General features: G+C 37.1%; 2 protein-coding genes across 2 annotated transcripts; one reads left to right on the forward strand and one right to left on the reverse strand.

Annotated features, from left to right (window-relative positions):
• Nucleotides 1-5,215: 5,215 nt before the first annotated feature.
• BNAC04G54240D lies at nt 5,216-8,949 on the forward strand. The gene is made up of 4 exons (XM_013873091.3): nt 5,216-7,142; nt 7,467-7,730; nt 7,805-7,896; nt 8,122-8,949. The coding sequence occupies exons 1-4, from the start codon at nt 6,564-6,566 to the stop codon at nt 8,813-8,815; spliced, it is 1,629 nt and encodes a 542-aa protein (XP_013728545.2). The 5' UTR covers nt 5,216-6,563; the 3' UTR covers nt 8,816-8,949.
• Nucleotides 8,950-9,062: 113 nt separating this feature from the next.
• LOC125585431 lies at nt 9,063-10,792 on the reverse strand. The gene has a single exon (XM_048754476.1). The coding sequence runs from the start codon at nt 10,331-10,333 to the stop codon at nt 9,359-9,361; it is 975 nt and encodes a 324-aa protein (XP_048610433.1). The 5' UTR covers nt 10,334-10,792; the 3' UTR covers nt 9,063-9,358.
• Between the last annotated feature and the right edge of the window lie 11,270 nt (nt 10,793-22,062).

Raw genomic sequence — 22,062 nt, forward strand, 5'->3', positions numbered from 1 at the left:
ATAGCTATCTGAATAGGAACAAATTTTTTGATAAAGGTGGGTTAGATTGAAGATGTTAAGTAGTGACTAACTGAAGAAAATAATATTATTATCAACCATCTATATACTAAAATAATTTATGTTTCAATTAACCATTTCATAAAAATGATGTATCAAAAATTACTAAACAAGTTTAACATAATTATAATAAAATCTATACATAAAGCTCGCTAAGTTTTAATAAAGTATAAGTAAACTTTTAATAAAAATTTAAATGTTATTAAGACATATTTGTTTTGTTTTTGCTTTTCAAGAAAATGTTTTTTGGAATAGCTATGTGATTGGGAGCAGAAAATTGACAAAGGTAGATTGGTTGGAAGACTTTACGTGATGAATAATTAAAGAAATAAATAATATAAAACAATAATATATATATATATATATATATATATATATATATATATTAAAATAATTCCGATTTTCAAGCAACCATTTCATAAATATGATGTATGAGAAATTAACCATAACATATTTATTATAATTTTAATAAGTTGGCCAATATAGGCTTCCACAAATTATATTATCAAAGACTACGAAAATTGTTAAATTAAAAAACAAACAAACTCAAATAACAATGAAATTATGTCCTATGCCACTAAATATTTTTAAACATGTATAAGAAACTTAAAATATTTTGTATTTTTTTTCATTTTCATTTTGATAAAAGTTTTAAAATGTGTGTATACTTAGATAATCAATTTTAGATTGTTATGTTATTCAACTAACTTTAGAAATCAAATTGTAAATTGATTCATTTTTCACATTATCTAAATCAATAGGTTTGAAAATGTATAAAAAGTACCAACACATTCAAAACAAATATATAAGAATGAAAAATAATTCATAATTTTTGTATTGAATTTCAACTGTAGTGACAAGTATTTTTATTTTACTTATTTTTATAATAAAAATATAACAAACACTAAAAATGTAAAATAATTACATTAATGAAAAAATAAAAGTTTTTCATTAATTTATTAAACCTTTGATTACTAATAAAAACAACATAAACAATAGTAAAAATTAAAATCGTTTAAAGTTTAGAGTAAACTGTATATTTTTACACGTATATAAAAATACTATATACTTTTTAATTGATTTTCACTTGCTTAACAAAGATTAATATATCATTTATTTTTCTGATACTATTTATGTGATATAATATGATTTGTTTTGTAATGCATCATACATATCTTTTGCAAATGCAAACCTAAAACACAAACTATAAAAACATACAAAAAATAATAACAAAAATCACAAGTAAAGTATATCCCGCCCATAGGGCGGGCTGACCCTAGTTATATATAAAGAAGACTTTGAATCACTCCCAGGGGTCCAGCCCAGATGCCATATCATTAATTCGAGCTCTGAGGAGCCAACACGTGTCCGAGTCGGATGAAACTCACCGTTTCATTTTCCCTGATGTCTGATGGGCTTTGATTGTGGGCTTTTAATGTTTCGCGTGAAATTGTGGGTGCGGGACAAAAGGATTCGTCTTCTTCCCGATGAACGGCGACTACGAAATCTAGGTTTGATCTTCATCTTCTCAGCTTCGTCAATCTCAGACGAGCCGGCAATGGAGTTTCAGGACGTTGTGGGAGACGAATATTCGGGAGGAATCTCTTGCTCAAGTTTTCTTCGTGTCGGTTCGGCTAACTTTTTCCTCTGAAACGTTACGAGATGCAATGATTCGTCGCCGTTAACAACCATCTTTACTTCTTCCACCCACAACCATGATGATTAATCATTTAATGCTTCTTATCTCTTTTCCAGATTGTGGATCTCAACCTATAAGAAGGTCAGCCTTCAACCCTTTAGCATCATCCTCACAATTCTTAATCTTGCTAGAAATTTATTTTCCAGTATAATGGCTAACCATCAATCGTTCTCTCTGATTTGCCGGCTTTCCGCTTTTCTTCAACCGTCAAGGTCTCTGATTTTGGGAAACGAGCGCGGTGGAGAGCTGACGGTGTGGACATGCTCCTGCTAAGGTGATTCTGTTCTTAAACTTCGGGGCTGTTTGTTTCACCATTTGCCATCTCCATCCAAATGATTCATTTGTATGATCTATTCAAATGATCCATTCAGATTTTTGTGATTGTTTGTTTGTCCATCCACATAGCTCATCTAAATGGATCTTATGTTTTTTTCTTTATTTTCATTTCTATTCAAATGAGTTTAGTAAAGAAATTACCAAAATATCCTTGTGTTGATTTAATTATATGTTTAATATTAATTTTAGCTATATTACATTTAATTATTTAGTTTAATATATTTACATTAGAATTATTTCAAAATTAACGAGTTTTCTTTTTGCGGTTTGGGCGGAAAAACAAGTTTTTTCGGTTTTAGCGAGAAAACACATTTTTTATGTTTTGGTGGAAAACAAGATTTTTCGGTTCTGGCGGAAAAACTATATTTTTCGATTTTGGCGGGAAAATACAAATTTTTGGTTTTGGCGAGAAAACAAGTTTTTGCGGTTTTGGCGGGAAAACACGTTTTTGGCGAGAAAACACATTTTTGCGGTTTTGGAGGGAACCACGTTTTTGCGATTTTGGCGGAAAAACGCATTTTTGCGATTTTGGCGGGAAAACGCGTTTTTGCGGTTTTGTCGGGAAAACACGTTTTTGGCGGGAAAACACATTTTTGCGTTTTTGGAGGAAAACACATTTTTGCGATTTTGGCTGGAAAACATGCTTTTGCGGTTTTGGCGGGAAACCGCGTTTTTGCGGTTTTGGCGGGAAACCGCGTTTTTGCGGTTTTGGCGGGAAAACGCGTTTTTGCGGTTTTGGCGGGAAAACGCGTTTTTGCGGTTTTGGCGGGAAAACGCGTTTTTGCGGTTTTGGCGGGAAAACGCGTTTTTGCGGTTTTGGCGAGTAAACGCGTTTTTGCGGTTTTGGCGGGAACACGCGTTTTTGCGGTTTTGGCGGGAAAACGAGATATTTCTGTTTTGGCGGGAAAATTCAAATTTTCGGTTTTGGCAAGAATACACGTTTTTTGGTTTTGGCGGGAAAACACATTTTTTAGTTTTGGCGGGAAAACACGTTTTTGTAATTTTGGCGGGAAAACACGGTTTGCGACTTTGGCGGGAAAACGTGTTTTTTTGTGTTTTGACGGAAAAATGTATTTTGGGGTGTTGGCGTGAAAATATTTTTTTGTGATTTTGGCATGAAAACTTGTTTTCGGTTTTTGCGGAAAAACACGTTTTTGCAATTTTGACGGGAAAACATTTTTTTGCAATTTTAGCGGGAAAATGCGTTTTGGGGTTTTGGCGTGAAAAAATAGTTTTTAGCACGGGAAAAAGTGTTTTTATAGTTTTGTCAGTTTTCGTTTGTGACAAAAATGATATTATGTTTAGGTTTGTAATTTATGAATTACATTAGGGGTATAATAGACATTATACCTTTTTGAATGAACCATCTCCATTCAAATGATCCAAATTGGTTCAGCTGAATGGACTTTAAAATTAAGCCTAAATTTCCAAAAGTCATCCGGATGATCCATCTGAATGAGTTGCACTTTTATTGCCTAAACAAACAAAACTCTCGTCTTCATCCAGATGGAGAAACAAACAGACCCTTCATGCTCATCTTAGTTTAGAACTAACGCAGGGGTTTATACTCATAACAGACAGACTTTTGTTTCCAAATCTTTAACGAGCCTATTAGAGATATAATTATGAATCCGTTTGTCGATTACGTTTCTTTTCTTACATGTGTTTGATCATCTTAGTTTAAAACTAAAGTTGTCGTCTAGGAGGAGCATGATCTTCGTGGTTTGAAAACGGCGTTCAATCTCAGAGTTTTCAGAATCTTATATCAAAATTTTATTTTTACTCTTTGGGAGATAATTTAGTCTCATATATATTCAGACTTCTCTCTCAAATTGCTTGAACTTATGATCATGAGAGCTTACGTTTGTTGTTTGCTGCCATTCATGTGGTACAGTTGGTTCTTCAGTCATGGAAAGTGAATAGCAACTGTTTATGAAATTAAAATGCCAAGAAAAAGGTTAAAAAATTAAAGGTGCCAATCCTCCACTCAAATGTTTTAGTGATTATCTTCAGATCAGGTTATGTTTTCTTAAATGATTGTCTTTCAAGTGTTTTACTTTCGTTCTGCAGGATGAAAAAAGTGTAGAACCGGCACTATGTGAGTCATGCTTTTCATAACAACGTCGCACTCTTGCCAAAGTAATCTTCTCTCTTGACAAGCATTGTCGGTAATTGAGTGGCTAGGAGATAGAAGACGGTAAGGTGAATATCAAACCTGAGCTAAGGCTCATAAATCAAATGAAAAATAACTTTCTTATCTTTTTAAACCTGAAGGTTAATGAATATGAAGTCAGCTGGTTAGTTTGATTTTACACTTGCAACTTTTAAGATTTTCCCTAACTGTTTCCTGATGTTCTTGAGACTACTTGCAGTGATGGTATGAAGGGCTACTTGAGTCCGTGTTCAAGGGAAACTCACCCTCTTATATTCAGGTCTCCAGTGAAGGGTATGGAGGGCATCTTGACCAACTCATGTGAGAACACGGACCTAGATCAGAGGGTTCTTCTAACTCTTAACGCCTCAGCTTCCAAATCTTTTTCGGTCTCACTCGCTCTTCTTCTTCTCCTACGATTAGATGAGCTTCTGTTTCAACTTCCCTCTTGAGATTCTCTCCATATATATGCTGATTGAGTTTTCCAATCTTCATATCATTTTTTTAACTGCGTATGTGAAATTCTTGCGGTTTTTAAGTCGATGAAAAGATCATCTGATGCTCTGTTATACTTTATGTTTATATTTTTGCTGCATTATATGAAACATATTACACGACAAATCCTTTAGATAGATCTATTGAAGAGACTTTATACAGCAGCTCTAAAATAGTTTACTTAAACCAACTTTGTATATAAATCCTAATATTTTATTCGTATACCAAATATCAAAACATGTATTGGTATCTTATATCTAACATAATGTCAAGAAGGTGCCACATCGATGATATTGACAATTTATAAGCAAGCTCTTACTATAAACATATGAAGAAATTTATAAACTTCATATGAAGAAATTTATAAACTTCATCTGATCGGAGATATTGTCAAAATAACTCAGGCATTGCTTTGCTTTAGTTTTTTTATAAAGTTTTTTGTCCAAATAAACAATAACACAAAAAAAAAGAACAGTAAGAATGAATCTAGATGGAAATCAAGAAAGCAAATGAGACAATTGCTTCAGTTTTTACCTCAACTATAGCTTCGGTTTTAACCTTCAACTATAGCGAGAAACAATAAAGAAATTTAAAAGCTAGAAGACATCATTGTACGGTCTAAGCCACTCGAGTGCGAGGATAAGTTACAAACGTACACATGAAATGTTTGTAGAATAAAAATAAAATTTATCCCATTATTTATACCAATATTTTATTTTTTAAAAACAAAGCAACTATACCAATATTCTAAATGTAACTTGAATGGGACTTTTAGAAACTCACAAATAACTACCATACAACGTATATATAAATAAGTTTGAGCGTTTGGATAATCATTCGAGTTCGGTTCGGGTATATTCGTGTTTCAAAGTTAAAATTTTCAACTCTATTCAGATATTTATAAATTTCGGTTTGGTTTTCGGATAATCCGTTTAAATTATTTTAAAAATTTTAAAATTTAAATATACTTAAAATTTCTCAAAAATCAAATATACTTAAAACAAATATTTTGTATCATTTATTAATAAGTGTCTCAAATTGATATCATTTATTTTTTTATGATACTATTTGTGTGATGTAGAATGATTTTTTTGTAGTTCATCTTACACATCTCTTACAAATACAAACCTAAAATACAAATCACAAAATTTTACAAAAAAATAATAACCTAGATCACAAATAAAATATATATCAGGCCGGCCCTAGTTATACTATATCCAATACCTCAAATATCTCTGTATGCTGGTGATTGCAATGACAATCTCATAAAGTACCTCTTAGTATAAAATCTCCCTTGAAAACTGCCTATTATTGTTGGCAAAATCAAATAAAGTAACCTATTATCACATAATCTACGTAGTATAAGATACTAAATTGTCATACTTAACCCAAAAATATTTACAAAACAGTTTACCGCTATGGTTTGCTGTATAACCGAATGAATGGGGGCCAGATACCCTTCACCACTGCAAATAATAGTTCCCAGTTCTATCACTTTCCTAGTTACTAGTTAACAAAACTAATTCAATCCAAGTCTACAGTGTGCAATTAGGATTTTTCAAAAGAAACAAAATAAAAACAATTATTATTTATTATTAATCAAATAAGTCCTCGTGCTTTACACCTGCTACCAACAAAAGCTTCCTGCAACCTTCCAAATCTCCAAGACAGACAGAGAGTCTTTTTAGCATTCTGACAAAACTGTCTGTTTCCCGCCATAGGAACCGACAAAACTCTCCACACTCCCCGAGACATCTCTCTTGAGATTCCCCACACTCTTTGTTCCTTCTCCCCAAAGATGCTGCCTTTCCCCGTCGACACTCAATGGCATCCCTTACTCCCGGAGTTCTCTCCAACCTCCTCGAACTCGCCGCCGGAAAAGTCATTTCTTCTTCTTCTTCGCCGTTGCTGTCTTCGCACCGTTTCCCGCTCCTCCAGGTCATAGAGATCGTCCCCTGTCTCTCCGACAACCAGTGGCGTAGCGAACGGTTCTTCGTCAAAGTCTCCGACTCTCTCCACGCCGCTTACGTCGCCGTTTCCGCCGCTGACGACGCCGATCTGATACGCTCCGACGAGATACAGCTAGGGCAGTTTGTGTACATTCGCGGCGGTTTACACGTGGAGAAAGGTTGTCCTGTTCCCGTCGTCCGTGGGCTTAAGCCGGTCCCGAAGCGGCGGACGTGCGTTGGAAACCCTAGCGATCTCGTCTCTAGCGACTTGCTTCTTGATTTTACTCCGGTCTCGGTTGATTCGATCAAGAAGAAAAGGAATCTTGGTGACACGAGGAGGTTGAGCTTGGACTCTGCGAGACGGAGTTGCTGGGATCATACTAGTCCTCCGGTGACTCGCCGCCGTGACGCAGCATTGCTTCTTTCTTCTTCCCCACGTCTCAAACCCAAATTGGTAACATTTTTCATCTTCTTCCTCTGTTTCTTGTTCTTTAAGTAACTACTATCAATGGTCTGAAATTGATACATATGAGTGAAACCAAACACCTTAGTTTTGAGATATCTTCTTTTAGATATGCAACAACTTAATATTGTCTTCAATGTTCACAATCTTTCTTGGTTTCTTGTTCTTTAAGTTACTACAATGGTCTGAGATTGATACATGTGAGTGAAACCCACAACCCTAGAATTGAGATACCTTAAACGTTACTTATTTTAGATATTGTCTTCACTATTTACAATCTTTCTTACTTAAGATTCTGATGATTTTTTTTTGCAGGTCTTGAGTGATAAGAATCTGCCAAAGAATGAGTCCCCATCAAAGCACCTTAACTGTGAAACCCCTACCTTAAGAAATAGAAATGTGGTTAAGCCTGCATCACCTATATCCATAGCCAAATCTCCAAAAGATGGTATCAAGCCGTTATCAAAGGCGGTGACTCCTCCAGTTGCGTATCATAAGCTGCCTTCAAGTCACAGGACTTGGTCTGACCAGAGAATCTCATGGACTGGACTCCCCAAAACCATTCAGTCGCTTGGAAAGGTACGGTAATTGGATAATCTTACTAGCGACTATGAGAATTAGTAGTCATGTGTGTCTTCAATCTCTCGTTTCAGGAAGTTTCATCACATAGACTAGTAGCAGTAAAGGCCGCAGTAAAAGCACTAGAGGAAGCATCTGCCATGGAGTCTGTTTTGCTCAGTTTACAGTATGTTTTTCTCTACACTAACCGGCTTCTTTTAGTTTCTTTTTTTTGAATTAATGTAAAATTATTTTCAATAAAAGACATTGTCTTATCTAGTGCTTCTTTAGCTTAAAAGAGTGAATTGTAAAAGAATAGAAAGAACAAATGAATAATATCCTAATTGGTTGTTCTTCTAGTTTCATTATACGAGTAATTCATTACTAATGTAGCTTATATATGTTCCTCCAGATCCTTCGCTGAACTATGTGACTCTTCTAAACGTTTATCAGCGGGACAAGTTGTGCGACGGTTCTTGGACATCTACCACAGTACACAGAACACAGGAAAAGCAGTCCATATGTTACTTGCTCACAACGGTTCGTGTAGATCAGCAGCTAAGAAAAATGCAGCAGCTTGGGTTCAAGATGCAGTAGTGACCGGATTTTCTCAGTTCAACTTATTTAAAGAGCCTGGAATACAAGAGGATGCTGCTTCTTCCCAAGACCATCATCACTACATTATTATTCAAAGCTCATCTGAGAAACTAAGTTCCAAGGAGAATACAACAAGTCCAAGAAACCAAGCTTACAAGGGTGTGAAACTGCCTTCAAGAAAACATCGTTCTGACTCTGAGAGATGTAGTTTAGAAGGTAAAAACAGGTTAAAAGAGTCATTGAGTTTAGCGGAGGAGCTACTCCGAGTTTCAAGCCAATGGTTCTTTAAATATTTGGAGAACTCACTGAAGAAAGGGACCTTCTTTGTGAAGAAGGAAGAAGCAACTGGAAAAGAGTCTCTTGTTGTCAGCCTTAAAGCAGTAAACTGTTGGCTTGATGATCTGATAAGAAACAGATGTGAAGCCAGTGAGAAAGTCGAAGAGTTAAGAAAGAAGCTGCAACGTTTTCTACTTAAACATATGGAATCTGCCATTGGAAAAACAATGTAACATAATCCAATGTAAAAGCCTTTTTCTCTATCAGTTTCTGACATCTTATGACTTTATTAGTTACCCTTTAGGTGTTGGCTACAATGAATTTGCTTGTATTATCTTTCCTTGTATAATTCACTGGTTTATTCTCATCTTTTCTTGCGTAAAACGTTTACTAAAAGAATACATAATCACGCTAGTTTGAAATATAAGCTTTTTTTATAATTACATAGTATTATCACACATTCATATATCATTATATCAAGGTAGCTACAACACTCGAGTAATGGACAAAAAAAAATCATTTGAAAGCCTAAAGAAAGAAACTACTTGGGTGACACGGCAAAAGAGAGCTACGGTCAAGAATAAACAAAGATGAAGTCACATAGCAGAGTTGTTTTCCAAGGAATCTCTTATAACCAAAAAGCCAAAAAAAAAAAAAAAATCATTTGAAAGCCTAAAAAAGAAACTACTTAGGTGACACGGCAATAGAGAGCTAGGGTCCAGAATAAACAAAGGTTCAGTCACATAAATAGCATAGCCGTCTTTCCAAGGAATCTCTCATTGAAACCACAGCCGGAGCTCGAGGTCCACCCTCGTCGTCTCTCTGGCTGATTCCTGTGAGGTCTCTTGTTCAGCTTCAAGAGAAGCCATCTCCGTGCGCACTGGAACCAATGGTATATCATGCCTCACTTGTTCAGCTTCGAGAAGATCAATCTCTTCAACCAATGGTATAGTTAGGTCCACAGACGGCCCTAGCCGATCGAGGTCCACCGTCGTCGTCATCGTCTCTATGACTGATTCAAGTGGAGTCCTCCTATCATGCCTCTCTTGTTCAGCTTCGAGAGGATCCATCTCTTCAACGAATGGTATATTTAGGTCGAAAACCTCGGAAACTCTTGGTGGAGATGGAACACAAAATCGAGGAGTTCTACTTCTCGTTGGAATTTTAGGAAGTCGCCTGAGTGCCACTTCACATAGAGATAACTCTCTATGAAAGAAGGCAAGATAGAGCTTCGTCCCATCTTGGGAGTGGAATGACCATAGTCGAAATATCTGCCCTACCTTGTCCTTGAGGTTGTTCTCGCGGACGACGTGGTTCCATCCAGAACATAAGGCGTAATTGGGACAGTTCATATTCCATCTCCTTAGTTTAGCATTCCATCCTCTACCATCCGATGCGACCACTATCACAGCAACACCTTTGTTACTACTATTATCTCTTTGATGTTCATCTATGAGGTTCAACTCTGCTTCGTTCAAGAAGTCCATCTCCACTATCTGGTTAAAGGGAATCAAGAGACGTCCTTGGTTTGGGTTGACATCACTCGTCTGAATCATCTTATCAATCACCAGCTTCGCGTCCACACCCTTTTTTGTTATCATCAGATTATCCAGCCATTCCGGTGTAACCCCTCTCTCTCTTTTGACCGGCTTTTTTCCTCTGACCGAAGGCTTAACTTCCCTAAGAGGCTCAGCTCTGATGGGTTCTTCTTCTTCTTCAGAGCGTTGATCATCATCACCATCTGTCACCATCTTTATCGAAAACTATAGTAGGATTCTCTTTTAGCAATCTCTCTGAGATAATTAACAACAATAAGAAGATGGGAGTATGGAGGCTGATAGAGGGATGAGTAGCACTGCTTATATAAAGATTTTGATATAAGACTAAAGAAGACCTTTTCCTAAGCGGACTCATCATATAAACTATAGTTTCCTTTGTCCTATTTGTTTAGGTAAAGACAATCTCAATTCTGTTAGAAGTTGCATCTTTGCCAAACGATTAGTTTTAATTATCGCTAACAAATATATATAAATTTTAACATAATTAAACTAATCTCAAGAGATTCTTGGAGAACCAATCATATTAATTTGGGTGGCGTTGTATTAGCATAATTCCTTATGTGACAAATACTCTGTTATTTTTATTTAGTGAAGTTAATCTGAAATATATATAACTAGGTAATAATCCGCGCGCATGCGCGGAATGTGATTATTAGTTTCGTTATTTTTTAATAAAGAGCGTTAATCTGTTTAATCTAGATATCGGTTCGGTTTTAGGTTGTTTTTTTTTGTTTTTAATCTCCTAAAATAGAACTATCATTTTAAATAAATATTTATTTGGTTTGTTTGGTCAAAATGTTTGATGTTTTTTTTTTCCTGTGATAATAAAAAATTACTATTATTTGTTTGTTTTCATGTTATGAATCTTAGATAGTCGTGATGTCGAACCAATGGTTTCATATTATAGTTTCTAAACGGATAATAGTTTAAAAAAAAATTATTATTAAGACAAATCATTTTACTACAATTTGGTCGATAGTGAAAGAAGCATTAAGAAAAAGAATATTTTAACTTCCAAAAAAATTAGATATTTCAGTTGTTGTAAATACTTAGTTATACGGTGCTCACGTCAATGTGCAAATATATATGTATGTAAAAGTATATATAAATGGTTGATAAATATATAAAGATACTGTTAATTAATATTAAATGACATTTTTTCAAAATAATACATGAAAAAAAAAATTTAAAATGAAATTATTTAAAAACAAAAATATTGTAAAATTTATATAAACTATAATATATAACTTATATATAACTCTTTAAATATATGTATATATATATGCATAAAACGGATCAAATTGGATATTCATTCCTATAAATATTGATATTTGTGATTTACTTCTTTTTTAAGGATATTGCATTTTAATATTTGATTTGTTTCATAGAGTAACGGATATCCGGATTTTTCGGTTCGAATCAAAATGGATAACAAATCGAATCAAAATTTATGAATAATTTGTCCAGCTCTATTCGTAAACAGTAAAAATAACGTAAAGAATAACCATGCATGTGAGTTTTATATTAAAACAAACATAAAGTACATAGTGTGAACGCATTTATTACAATGCTTGGCTGAGAAGCTCTCTACATGTGACATGTGTCTATTTCAGTGTGAACGCATTTATTACAATGCTTCTACACGTGACATATGTCTAATTTAATGTGAACGTATTTATTACTATTTGTTTCTCCTCTAATATATAAGGGATGACTACCTCTGTTTCCTTTTTTGATTTATTCATACCGGTTAATTTTATTTCTAGTTAACTAAAACATATAATTTTCAACATAAGAGCATTTCCAGTCTCATTCTATTTTCCATTCTAAAATAGAATTTAGAGTTAAAGTGCTCTAGTTGTATTTTATTTTTTCACTTTATAATAGAGGTTAAAATGAGTTTACTCTATATAAAAAGTTTCATTGGAGATGGTCTAATAAGTATTGAGAAATCTATGTCCAATCTGTGACATTCACATACTTATGTTTTCATGGGTTTTGGGGAGGGGTTAAGGAAAACAAAATGAAAACTTTAGTTTTTGAAAAGGTGGAATCACAACAACATTTACTCAGAGAACATAATCACATTCACACCGGTGTGAAATATGAATTTTCTAAAATGAAACATTATTATCAACCACTTAAGGAAGCTAACACTCGGAAAGTAGTGGACAAAAAAAACATTTGGATGACTTAAAAAAACACTTGCATGGCACGTCAATAGGGAGCTAGCGTACAGAATAAAAAATTTCTAATCTAGTGCAAAATATAAACCTAATGAATGAGTAGAGTAATGAGAAAACACAAATTACTTGTTTGAAAAGAAAATAGAAACACCTTATAAATCGTAAAAGACAAGACAAAAGGTTACCATTTGAGTACAAGTTATTCTTTTCTGAAACTCTGTTAATCCCAATTTTCTGTCTGTTTATCCATAAGTATTATTTCTTTACTACACTGAATTGCTTGGATAATATTTCCTTTTGTAATTGGATAAGCATGTAAAGAAATAAGCAATCGGTGTGCCAGATCTTTTCAAAAGTAGTTAGATCTAAGTTGAACAAGAGGATTGAATGCTCAGTCGAAAGACAGAATCAAGCTGATATATTTGAGAGATACACACTATAATGTACCTTTTGGTTACCAACGCTTATCAACATTAATTCTCAGAAATAAAGAGGACAGGAAAGAAAAAAAGTTCATGACAGTATATCGATCCAGTACATAACCCATGGGATAAGACCAGTTTATTAATAGTAAAAGAAACGGTATACAATGGTTGTGTTGGATTAATGAAATACAATACACAATTCACATCTTAAATGACATTTTTCAAAAAAATAAAAACTGTGAGCATTTCCAAAGCCAAACTAAAAAAAATCTCAGATTATGAACTCAAAAACGTTTTGTCATGTACAAACACGCAAACTGATATCATGTGTCTCGTTTCAATAAAACCAAAACGGCACGAAGTGTACCTTTCATATATATTTACAGTCGGATTGGGTTAATTAATCATACGATTGAAGAAGCAAGTGTCCTCCCTCGAGCCATGAATTTACGGCGGCATAAGGTCTCAGAGGATGCTCAAACCAGAAGCAGCTCACTACTTACTTCCGACGAATTACTACTGAAGTTCCCAATCGATCTCGTCATCGAGATATTCTCGAGGTTGCCACTGAAGTCTATCGCTTTATGTCGCTGCGTATCGAAGCGGTGGTCCTCCGTACTCCGCCGTCCCGATTTCACGGACGTGTTCTTCACCAGATCTTCGACTCGCCATAAGCTATTGTTCGCCTGCCGTAAAGAGGATAAGAAGGAGGTGATCAACTTCTCCACACCTCAGCCTCAAAATTTGGGTGAGAATGTGTCTCTTATAGCCGACTTGCATGCGCTTTCTTTTGTTTGTTTCCAGTTTCTAATAGAGTTGCATAAGACCTTTCAGTCATCAAATTTATTTGCTTATGTACAAATTATCGATCCTAGTGTAGTTCATTGGTTTATTCGGATATTATCTCCTTATAAAACATCTACTCAAAGAATACATAATCACACCAGTTTAAATACTGTTTTCCTAAATAAACAATAAATAAAAAATCAATGGTCGTATCTGCTACAACACTCGAGAATAATGGACAGAGAAAAAATATCCTTTGAAAGCCTAAAAAACAGAAACTACGTGCGTGACACGGCAAGAGAGAGCTAGGGTCAAGAATAAACAAAGATGAAGTCACATAGCAAGGCTGTTTTCCATGGAATCTCAAAACGGACACGCTAGAGTAATGGACAAAACTAACAAAAAAAAAACATTTGAAATCCTATTAAAAATAAAACTACGAGCGTGACACGGCAAAAGAGAGCTAGGGTCAAAGAATAAACAAAGATGAAGTCACATAGCAGAGCTGTTTGCCAGGAAATCTCTAATTAAAACCACAGCTGGAGCTGGAGGTCCGCCGTCGTCGTCTCAGTGACTGATTCCTGTGAAGTCCTGCTATCATGTCTTGTGGCCCTATCCCGAGATGGAAGTACACCGCCGAAGTCCTGCTATCATGCCTCTCTTGTACATCTTCGAGAGGAGCCATATCTTGAACCAATGGTTGATTTAGGTCGACTATGACTTGGCCGAGGTTGCCTGAATCTCTTTCTAGAGCCATGGATGAAGATGAAGCTGCATGCATAGCCTGATCTGGATGCTGATCTTGAGCTTGAGGTTGAGGCATATCCGGAGCTGGAGGCTGATGAAAGAAGGCAAGATAGAGCTTCGTCCCATCTTGTGAGTGGAATGACCATAGTCGAAGAATATGCCCTACCTTGTCCTTGAGCTTGGTACCCTGGACGACGTCGTTCCATCCGTGACATAAGGCGTAATAGGGAGTTTTCATCATATCCCATCTCCTTAGGTTAGCATCCTATTTTCTACCATTGGATGCGACCACTATTACATCAACACCTTTTTTACTATTACCTCTTTGGTGTTCATCTATGATGTTCAACTCTGCCTCGTTCAAAAAGTCTTTCTCCACTATTTGGTTAAAGGGTATCAAGAGATGTCCTTGGTTTGGGTTGACATCAGTCTGCTGAACCATCTTATCAATCACCAGCTTCGGGTCCACACCCTTTTCTGTTGTCATCAGATTAACCAGCCATTCCGGAGTCACCCCTCTCTCTCTCTTCTGACCCGCTGGTGTCTTCTGGCCTTAATGTTAGGAAATATGCGGTCAAATTTTGCAGTAAACCAGAATTTATGGGAGCGGGAAAGAAGCACACACACAAAATTGTTAACGGAGTTCGGCCAATGTTACCTACGCCTTCGGACCTGCTACAGATCTTTTATTATCAACCAGAGAAATTTTACAAGCTCACAACTCACACCCCGATCCCAAATACACTCAGAAATTACTCGTAATTTCTTAAAGAAGATTTTTTTGTGAGAAAAAAAAAACTTTTTTTTTTCTTCTTCTTCTCTTCTCTTCTCTTCTCTCGTTCTCTCTGTTTTCTTGTTTTGGGATGCATTTCTTCTTCTCCTTAGCTCTCCTTTTATAAGCATGAAGAAGGTGTTTGGTGAGCTCACAATCTTTGACAAAACCAACGTCAACAATTTCAGCTCACCGTCCATGCCGTCACCGTCCATGCCGACCAACACGTAAAACGTGTTTTTTTGACTTACAATCTCCCACTTGAAGACTGATTTCAATCTGTCTTCACACATTGATCGATGTAGCAGGTCTCCCCAGCTTGTTACTCCAACAAGCCAACTCAGCTTATCATACGGCACGACCTTCATCAACATGTATGCCGGATTCTTGCTTCCTGGGATCTTCTCAAGCACCAACATTTCATCTTCCAACGCTGATCTGATGAAATGATACCGACGATGTATGTGCTTCGTCCGAGCATGGTAAAACGGATTCTTTGCCAAATCGATGGCACTTTTACTGTCACAGTACAACACACCTTTCCCTTGGTCATGGCCTAGCTCTTCTAGAAAAGACTGTAGCCATATCATCTCTTTTGTTGCCTCCGTTACAGCAACATACTCAGCTTCACAGCTTGATAGAGATACAATTTTCTGTAACTTTGAAACCCAACAAATTGCAGTACCGCCAAAGGTGTAGACATACTCGGTTGTGCTCTTCGTGCTGTCAATGTCACCTCCATTGTCAGCATCAACATATCCCCGCAATCCCATCTCAGACTTCGTGAAACATAGCGACAAACTTGGATTTCCTTTTAGATATCTGAAAATCCACTTGACGGCTTCCCAATGTTCCTTTCCTGGATTGCTCATAAATCTCCTGACGACTCCCACTGCATGTGCAATGTCTGGCCTTGTACATATCATCGCGTACATCAGGCTGCCTATAGCAGAAGCATATGGAACCTTATCCATACATGCCATCTCGTCTTCCGTCTTTGGAGACTGTTCTCTGGATAACCGAAAGTGACTTGCCAGGGGAGTACTGACTAGCTTCGCGTCATCCATGTTAAACCTCTTGAGGACTTTCTTCACATACTCCTCTTGTGATAGCTTAAGACCTTCCTTGCTCCTACTGATTCTCATTCCTAGAATCTGTCTTGCTTCTCCAAGGTCTTTCATCGCAAACTCTTCTGAGAGTTTCGTCTTCAAGCTATTGATCTCGTGCAAGTCTGCTCCTACTATCAGCATGTCATCGACATATAGGAGCAATATCAAGTAGGACTCTTCAAGCGTTTTGAAGTAACAACAGTGGTCAGCTTCACACCTCAAGAAACCAACGCCTTTAATAAAGTTGTCGAACCGTTTATACCACTGTCTTGGAGCTTGTTTTAAGCCGTACAAACTCCTTTTCAGCTTGCAAACAAGGCTTTCCTTCCCTTTGATCTCAAAGCCTTCGGGTTGCTTCATATAAATTTCCTCATCCAAATCACCGTGAAGAAATGCCGTCTTCACATCCATCTGTTGAAGATGCAGATCTTCTTGTGCTACCAGCCCAAGAACCGTTCTAATGGTCACCATCTTGACTACAGGAGAGAAGATTTCGGTGTAGTCAACGCCTTCTTTTTGTTGGAATCCCTTCACAACAAGCCTCGCTTTATAGCGCTTACTCCCATTAGGTTCTTCTTTTATTCGGTAGACCCACTTGTTATGCAATGCATTTTTCTCCTTAGGCAAATCTGCTAACTCCCACGTGTGATTGGATAACAACGAGTCCATCTCGTCGTTCATTGCAAGCTCCCACTTGATCGACTCATCAACTTGCATAGCTTCCTCATAACATTCAGGCTCGCCTCTGTCTGTGAGCAGAATGTAGTTGAGCGATGGAGAGAATCTTACTGGCTTTCTGATGATTCTGCTTGACCGTCGTAACTCCGTGACTGGTGTATATGGGACCACTTCAGAATCATCACTTTCTTCAGCCTCACCACTCTCGTCTTGAGAGATTTCTTCTTCTGCTGTTGCGGTATCCTGTGGCAACTCCGGTGTCAGGATATCTTCTAAGTCAACAGCTCCAGGCTCTTTCTTCTCCGAGCCTTCTCTTAGCTTATCCTTGTACAACGCTTCTTCGTTGAACACAACATTCTTGCTGCGGATGATCTTCCGATTTTCATCATCCCAAAACCGGTAACCAAACTCCGCGTTACCATAACCGATGAAGTAACACTTCTTAGACTTCGAGTCAAGTTTACTTCTTGCAGCATCATCAATATGAACATAAGCTAAGCATCCGAACACCTTTAGATAAGAAAGATTTACTTTCTTTCCGCTCCAAACTTCTTCAGGGATCTTAAATCCCAACGGTACAGACGGTCCTCTGTTTATTAAGAAGGCTGCGGTATTGATTGCATCTGCCCAAAACGTCTTTGGCAATCCACAGTGCAATCTCATGCTCCTTGCACGCTCATTCAAGGTTCGGTTCATCCTTTCCGCTATTCCATTCTGTTGAGGCGTTCCAGGAATAGTCTTTTCCATCTTGATCCCATTATCAGCGCAATATCTCTTGAACTCGTCGCTGATGTACTCTCCACCATTATCAGACCTTAAACACTTCAACTTGAGATTCGTCTCAATCTCAACCATGGCTTTCCATATTTTGAAAACCGAAAACACTTCATGTTTGTTCTTCATGAAGTAAACCCACACTTTTCTTGTGGAGTCATCAATAAAGGTCACATAGTAGTACGAACCTCCCAGCGATGCAACAGGAGCGGGTCCCCACACGTCAGTGTGCACCAGCTCTAACTTCTCAGATTTTGGCTCTCTTCCTCCTTTAGAGAAACTAACTCGTTTTTGTTTCCCCAGGATGCAATTTTCACACATCTGATGATTCACCGTCTTCAGATCCGGAAGAGCACCATTTTCCACCATGAGTTTCATCCCTTTCTCACTCATGTGCCCCAACCTACAATGCCACAACTTGGTATGTTTGACATTCTCGACAACAGCAACAATGTCTTGATAACTCGTCGTCATATAAAGAGTGCCTCTTTTATGACCTCTAGCCACCACCATGGAACCTTTCTTGACTCTCCAGGCTCCACCACCAAAATTAACATCGTGCCCCGTATCATCAAGTTGACCTACTGAGATCAGATTTCGCATCAACTTTGGCACATGTCTGACCTTGGTAATCTTTCACACACGTCCGTCTGACATTTTCAGGTTGATATCTCCAATACCAACTATGTCCAAAGGTAATCCATCAGCAAGATATGCCTTTCCGTAATTTCCCGCAACATAATTCTCCATAATGTTATGGTGCGGTGTGGTGTGGAATGACGCTCCTGAGTCAAGAACCCATGAATCGACTGGGCTATCAACATAGGATATTGACACTTTGGTGGTACTTGTAGCTGCATCATGAGCTTCAATTTTCCTCGGGGAATCAACAGACACTACCAATGCATCAGCGATTTCACGTGTCACTACATTGGCTCCGCCTCTAGTGTTGTCTTCCTTCTTCGGTGGTGCTCGGCAATTCTTCTTAATGTGACCTGTCTTTCCACAATTCCAGCACTCTGCAGGCTGTCGGAATTTGGACTGACCCCGTCCATTCCTTGACTTCGATCTGCCATTACTCCGGTTATTTCTATCTGGGTTTCTCCCTCTGTTTTCCACGTTGAAAGCAGAGCTCGTTGATGCCTCCCCAGAGTCTATCCTTCGAACTTCCTCAGCAAGGATACGATCTCTAACATCATTGAATTTGAGCTTTTGAGTACCCACAGAATTACTAACCGCTGCCCTCATTGGCTCCCAACTATTTGGCAGAGATGCCAACAAAATCAGTGCTCGCACTTCATCTTCAAACTCGATTTCAACTGATGACAGTTGGTTGACAATCGTGTTGAACTCGTTCACATGTGCGGCAACCAGGCCACCTTCTTCCATCTTTAGATGAAAGAGTTTCTTCATGAGAAACACCTTATTGTTTGCCGAAGGTTTCTCATACATATCAGAGAGAACTTTCATGAGCCCTTCTGTGGTCTTCTCCTTCACAACGTTGTGAGCAACGTTTTTCGACAGTGTTAACCTTATAACACCCAGAACTTGTCTGTCAAGGAGCTCCCACTCATCCTGATCCATCTTCTCAGACTTCTTGCTCAGCGGTTGATGAAGCTTCTTTCCGTACAGATAATCTTCAATTTGCATTCTCCAAAATGCATAATCTGTACCGTCAAATTTCCCGATACTGTGCGCCGAACCGTCTTCGCCTCCCATCATTTCTAGAACCACCGTGTATTAGAACACCTACGTCGACAAACCGATGTTACCGACAAAAACTTCACTATTCACGAATTACTGTTCACGTGAATATTAACTCCGCAAAAAATTTGACCGATCACCGTAACTCAAGCTCTGATACCAGTTGTTAGGAAATATGCGGTCAAATTTTGCGGTAAACCAGAATTTATGGGAGCGGGAAAGAAGCACACACACAAAATTGTTAACGGAGTTCGGCCAATGTTGCCTACGTCTCCGGACCTGCTACAGATCTTTTATTATCAACCAGGGAAATTTTACAAGCTCACAACTCACACCCCGATCTCAAATACACTCAGAAATTACTCGTAATTTCTTAAAAAAGATTTTTTTGTGAGAAAAAAAAAAGTTTTTTTTTTCTTCTTCTTCTCTTATCTTCTCTTCTCTCGTTCTCTCTCTGTTTTCTTGTTTTGGGATGCATTTCTTCTTCTCCTTAGCTCTCCTTTTATAAGCATGAAGAAGGTGTTTGGTGAGCTCACAATCTTTTGACAAAACCAACGTCAACAATTTCAGCTCACCATCTATGCCGTCACCGTCCATGCCGACCAACACGTAAAACGTGTTTTTTTTACTTACACTTAATAGGGTCAACTTCCCTAATAGGCTCTGCTCTGACGGGTTCTTGAGACACCCCCGAGGACAAACTCGAGGAGGAAGAAGAAGAAGAAGAAGAAGAAGAAGAAGAAGAAGAAGAAGAAGCATTATCGTGATAGTTAGTAGGATTTTGTTGATTCTTGCTTCCATCAATCTTTTGTTTGCCTAGACAAAGTTCCGTAGATACACTATCTTTTCCTTGTGCGGTTCTTGTTTCATCCTCACCATAAGAGCCACTAACGTTCGCCAGAAGATCAAGACATCTCTTCTCACCCATGGAACCCTCCTCTGCGCAGTTATCATCACCATCTTTCGTCATCTAAAACTAAGATATAGGTTTTGTATTTCTTTCTCTTTCGACAATGAGTCAATCTCTGGAGATCAACGACGATAAGAAAATAGTATTATGGAGGCTGATAGAGGGATGAGTAGCACTGCTTATATAGTGATTTTGAGTGACCTTTTCCTAAACGGACTCCTGTAAAGTATAGTTTCCTTTGTCCTTTACGTTTAGGTGAAGACCTTCTCAAATTTTTTTGGTAAAAGAAATTCTCAAATATGTTAGAAGTTTCTTTTTAATCTGTATTTATCTTTTTTGTTTATATTGGTAATTAGTTTTAGTAGTCGCCAACAAAAATATATAATTTTCAACATAACTAGTGTTGAGTTGCTTTTAATGTCTGACTATTAAATACCTATTTTATCATGGGTTTAATGAGAGTTTTAAGAAAGAGAAAATGAAAACGATAATTCTTTAAAAGGTGAAATTACAAATACGATTAAAATTTATATCAAAATAAAATTAAATTAAATTTCTCATCTTTTGGATGTTACAACATTAACTCATATAAATTTCCGTTTCATATTAAGTATCATTGTACCGTAAATTTTTTATTGGAATGAATCTTTAGAATTTCATGAAAAATACTATTTTTATTTTAACCAAATTTAAAAATTGATGATCTAAAATAATTTTTTTCAAAAAGAAATATGTGTGAACATTTTCAAAGAGTGAAAAAAAAATTCAACAACAAAAAGGAGCCAAACTTTTTTAAGAAAAAACAAATCCTCTAATTTTGAAAAGTAGCACGTTTGTAATGGGAAAACGACGCGCAAGCTGATAGCATGTCTTGACTGATATGTAGCTCTAGCACGAGACAATTCTTCAATTTACCCAAGATGAAGACAAGGAAGAGGACTGGGTTGAGAAGCTTTTTAGGGTATGATCCCATTGATAAACAACACAAGGTATTGGCAATGACCAAGCACGATTATAAGGTGAGGAGCATCAGATTCTCACATTAAGAGGAAACAGGAACCTAACATGGAGAAGGATTGAATGCGGCTTACCCCATTCTTTTCGGGAGCGAGAATGTGTATGCATCAATGGTGTTTTGTATTACATTGCTAGGGTTTCCAATCTTGTTGATATGCTAGTTTGCTTTGATGTCAGATCTGAAAAGTACAGCTTTGTTACCCTCATGGAAAGTGGAAAGTATGATGCAACTCTGATAAGCTTCCAAGGTAAATTGGCTTCAGTAAGGTCGTCTGCGACCACTTTTCTTAGTGGAACAAGTACGAGTTTTGAGATGTGTATTTTAGAAGACCCTGAAAAACATGAATGGTCCAAACGTATTTTCAATTTACCTCCTATGTGGAAGGAGGCAGCTGCAGGGGAGTACTTAGGCTTTGTTGGAGTGACTGTTACAAATGAAGTTGTTATTTCACCGCTCTTTCCATCCGACCCTTTTCTATGTCTACTTCTACAATTTCGTCAAGGATGCTATAACAAGAGTTGAAATCCAAGGAATGGGAGCGTTTGATCATGCTTTTAGAATTCACATATTTATGAATCATGTTGAGGACGTGAAGCTTATGGAACTGTTTTAGGACTTTGTAGTGGATGCTTGCTCTTAAGTTATTTTTTTGTAGATTATGTGGTCTTAGTTAGAGCCTTTATCTTTCCACTGCTTTTGTGTTTTTGTTATAAGGTTTTCGGTTCTCGGAATGAATATTTTCAGTTGTCTACCATGGTTTTTCATCTTTTCTAGATACAATGGTACCATCTATCCTCTTGTTTCAGTGGTTC

The sequence above is a fragment of the Brassica napus genome, chromosome C4 (assembly GCF_020379485.1).
Source record: "Brassica napus cultivar Da-Ae chromosome C4, Da-Ae, whole genome shotgun sequence".
NCBI classification, from domain to species: domain Eukaryota; kingdom Viridiplantae; phylum Streptophyta; class Magnoliopsida; order Brassicales; family Brassicaceae; genus Brassica; species Brassica napus.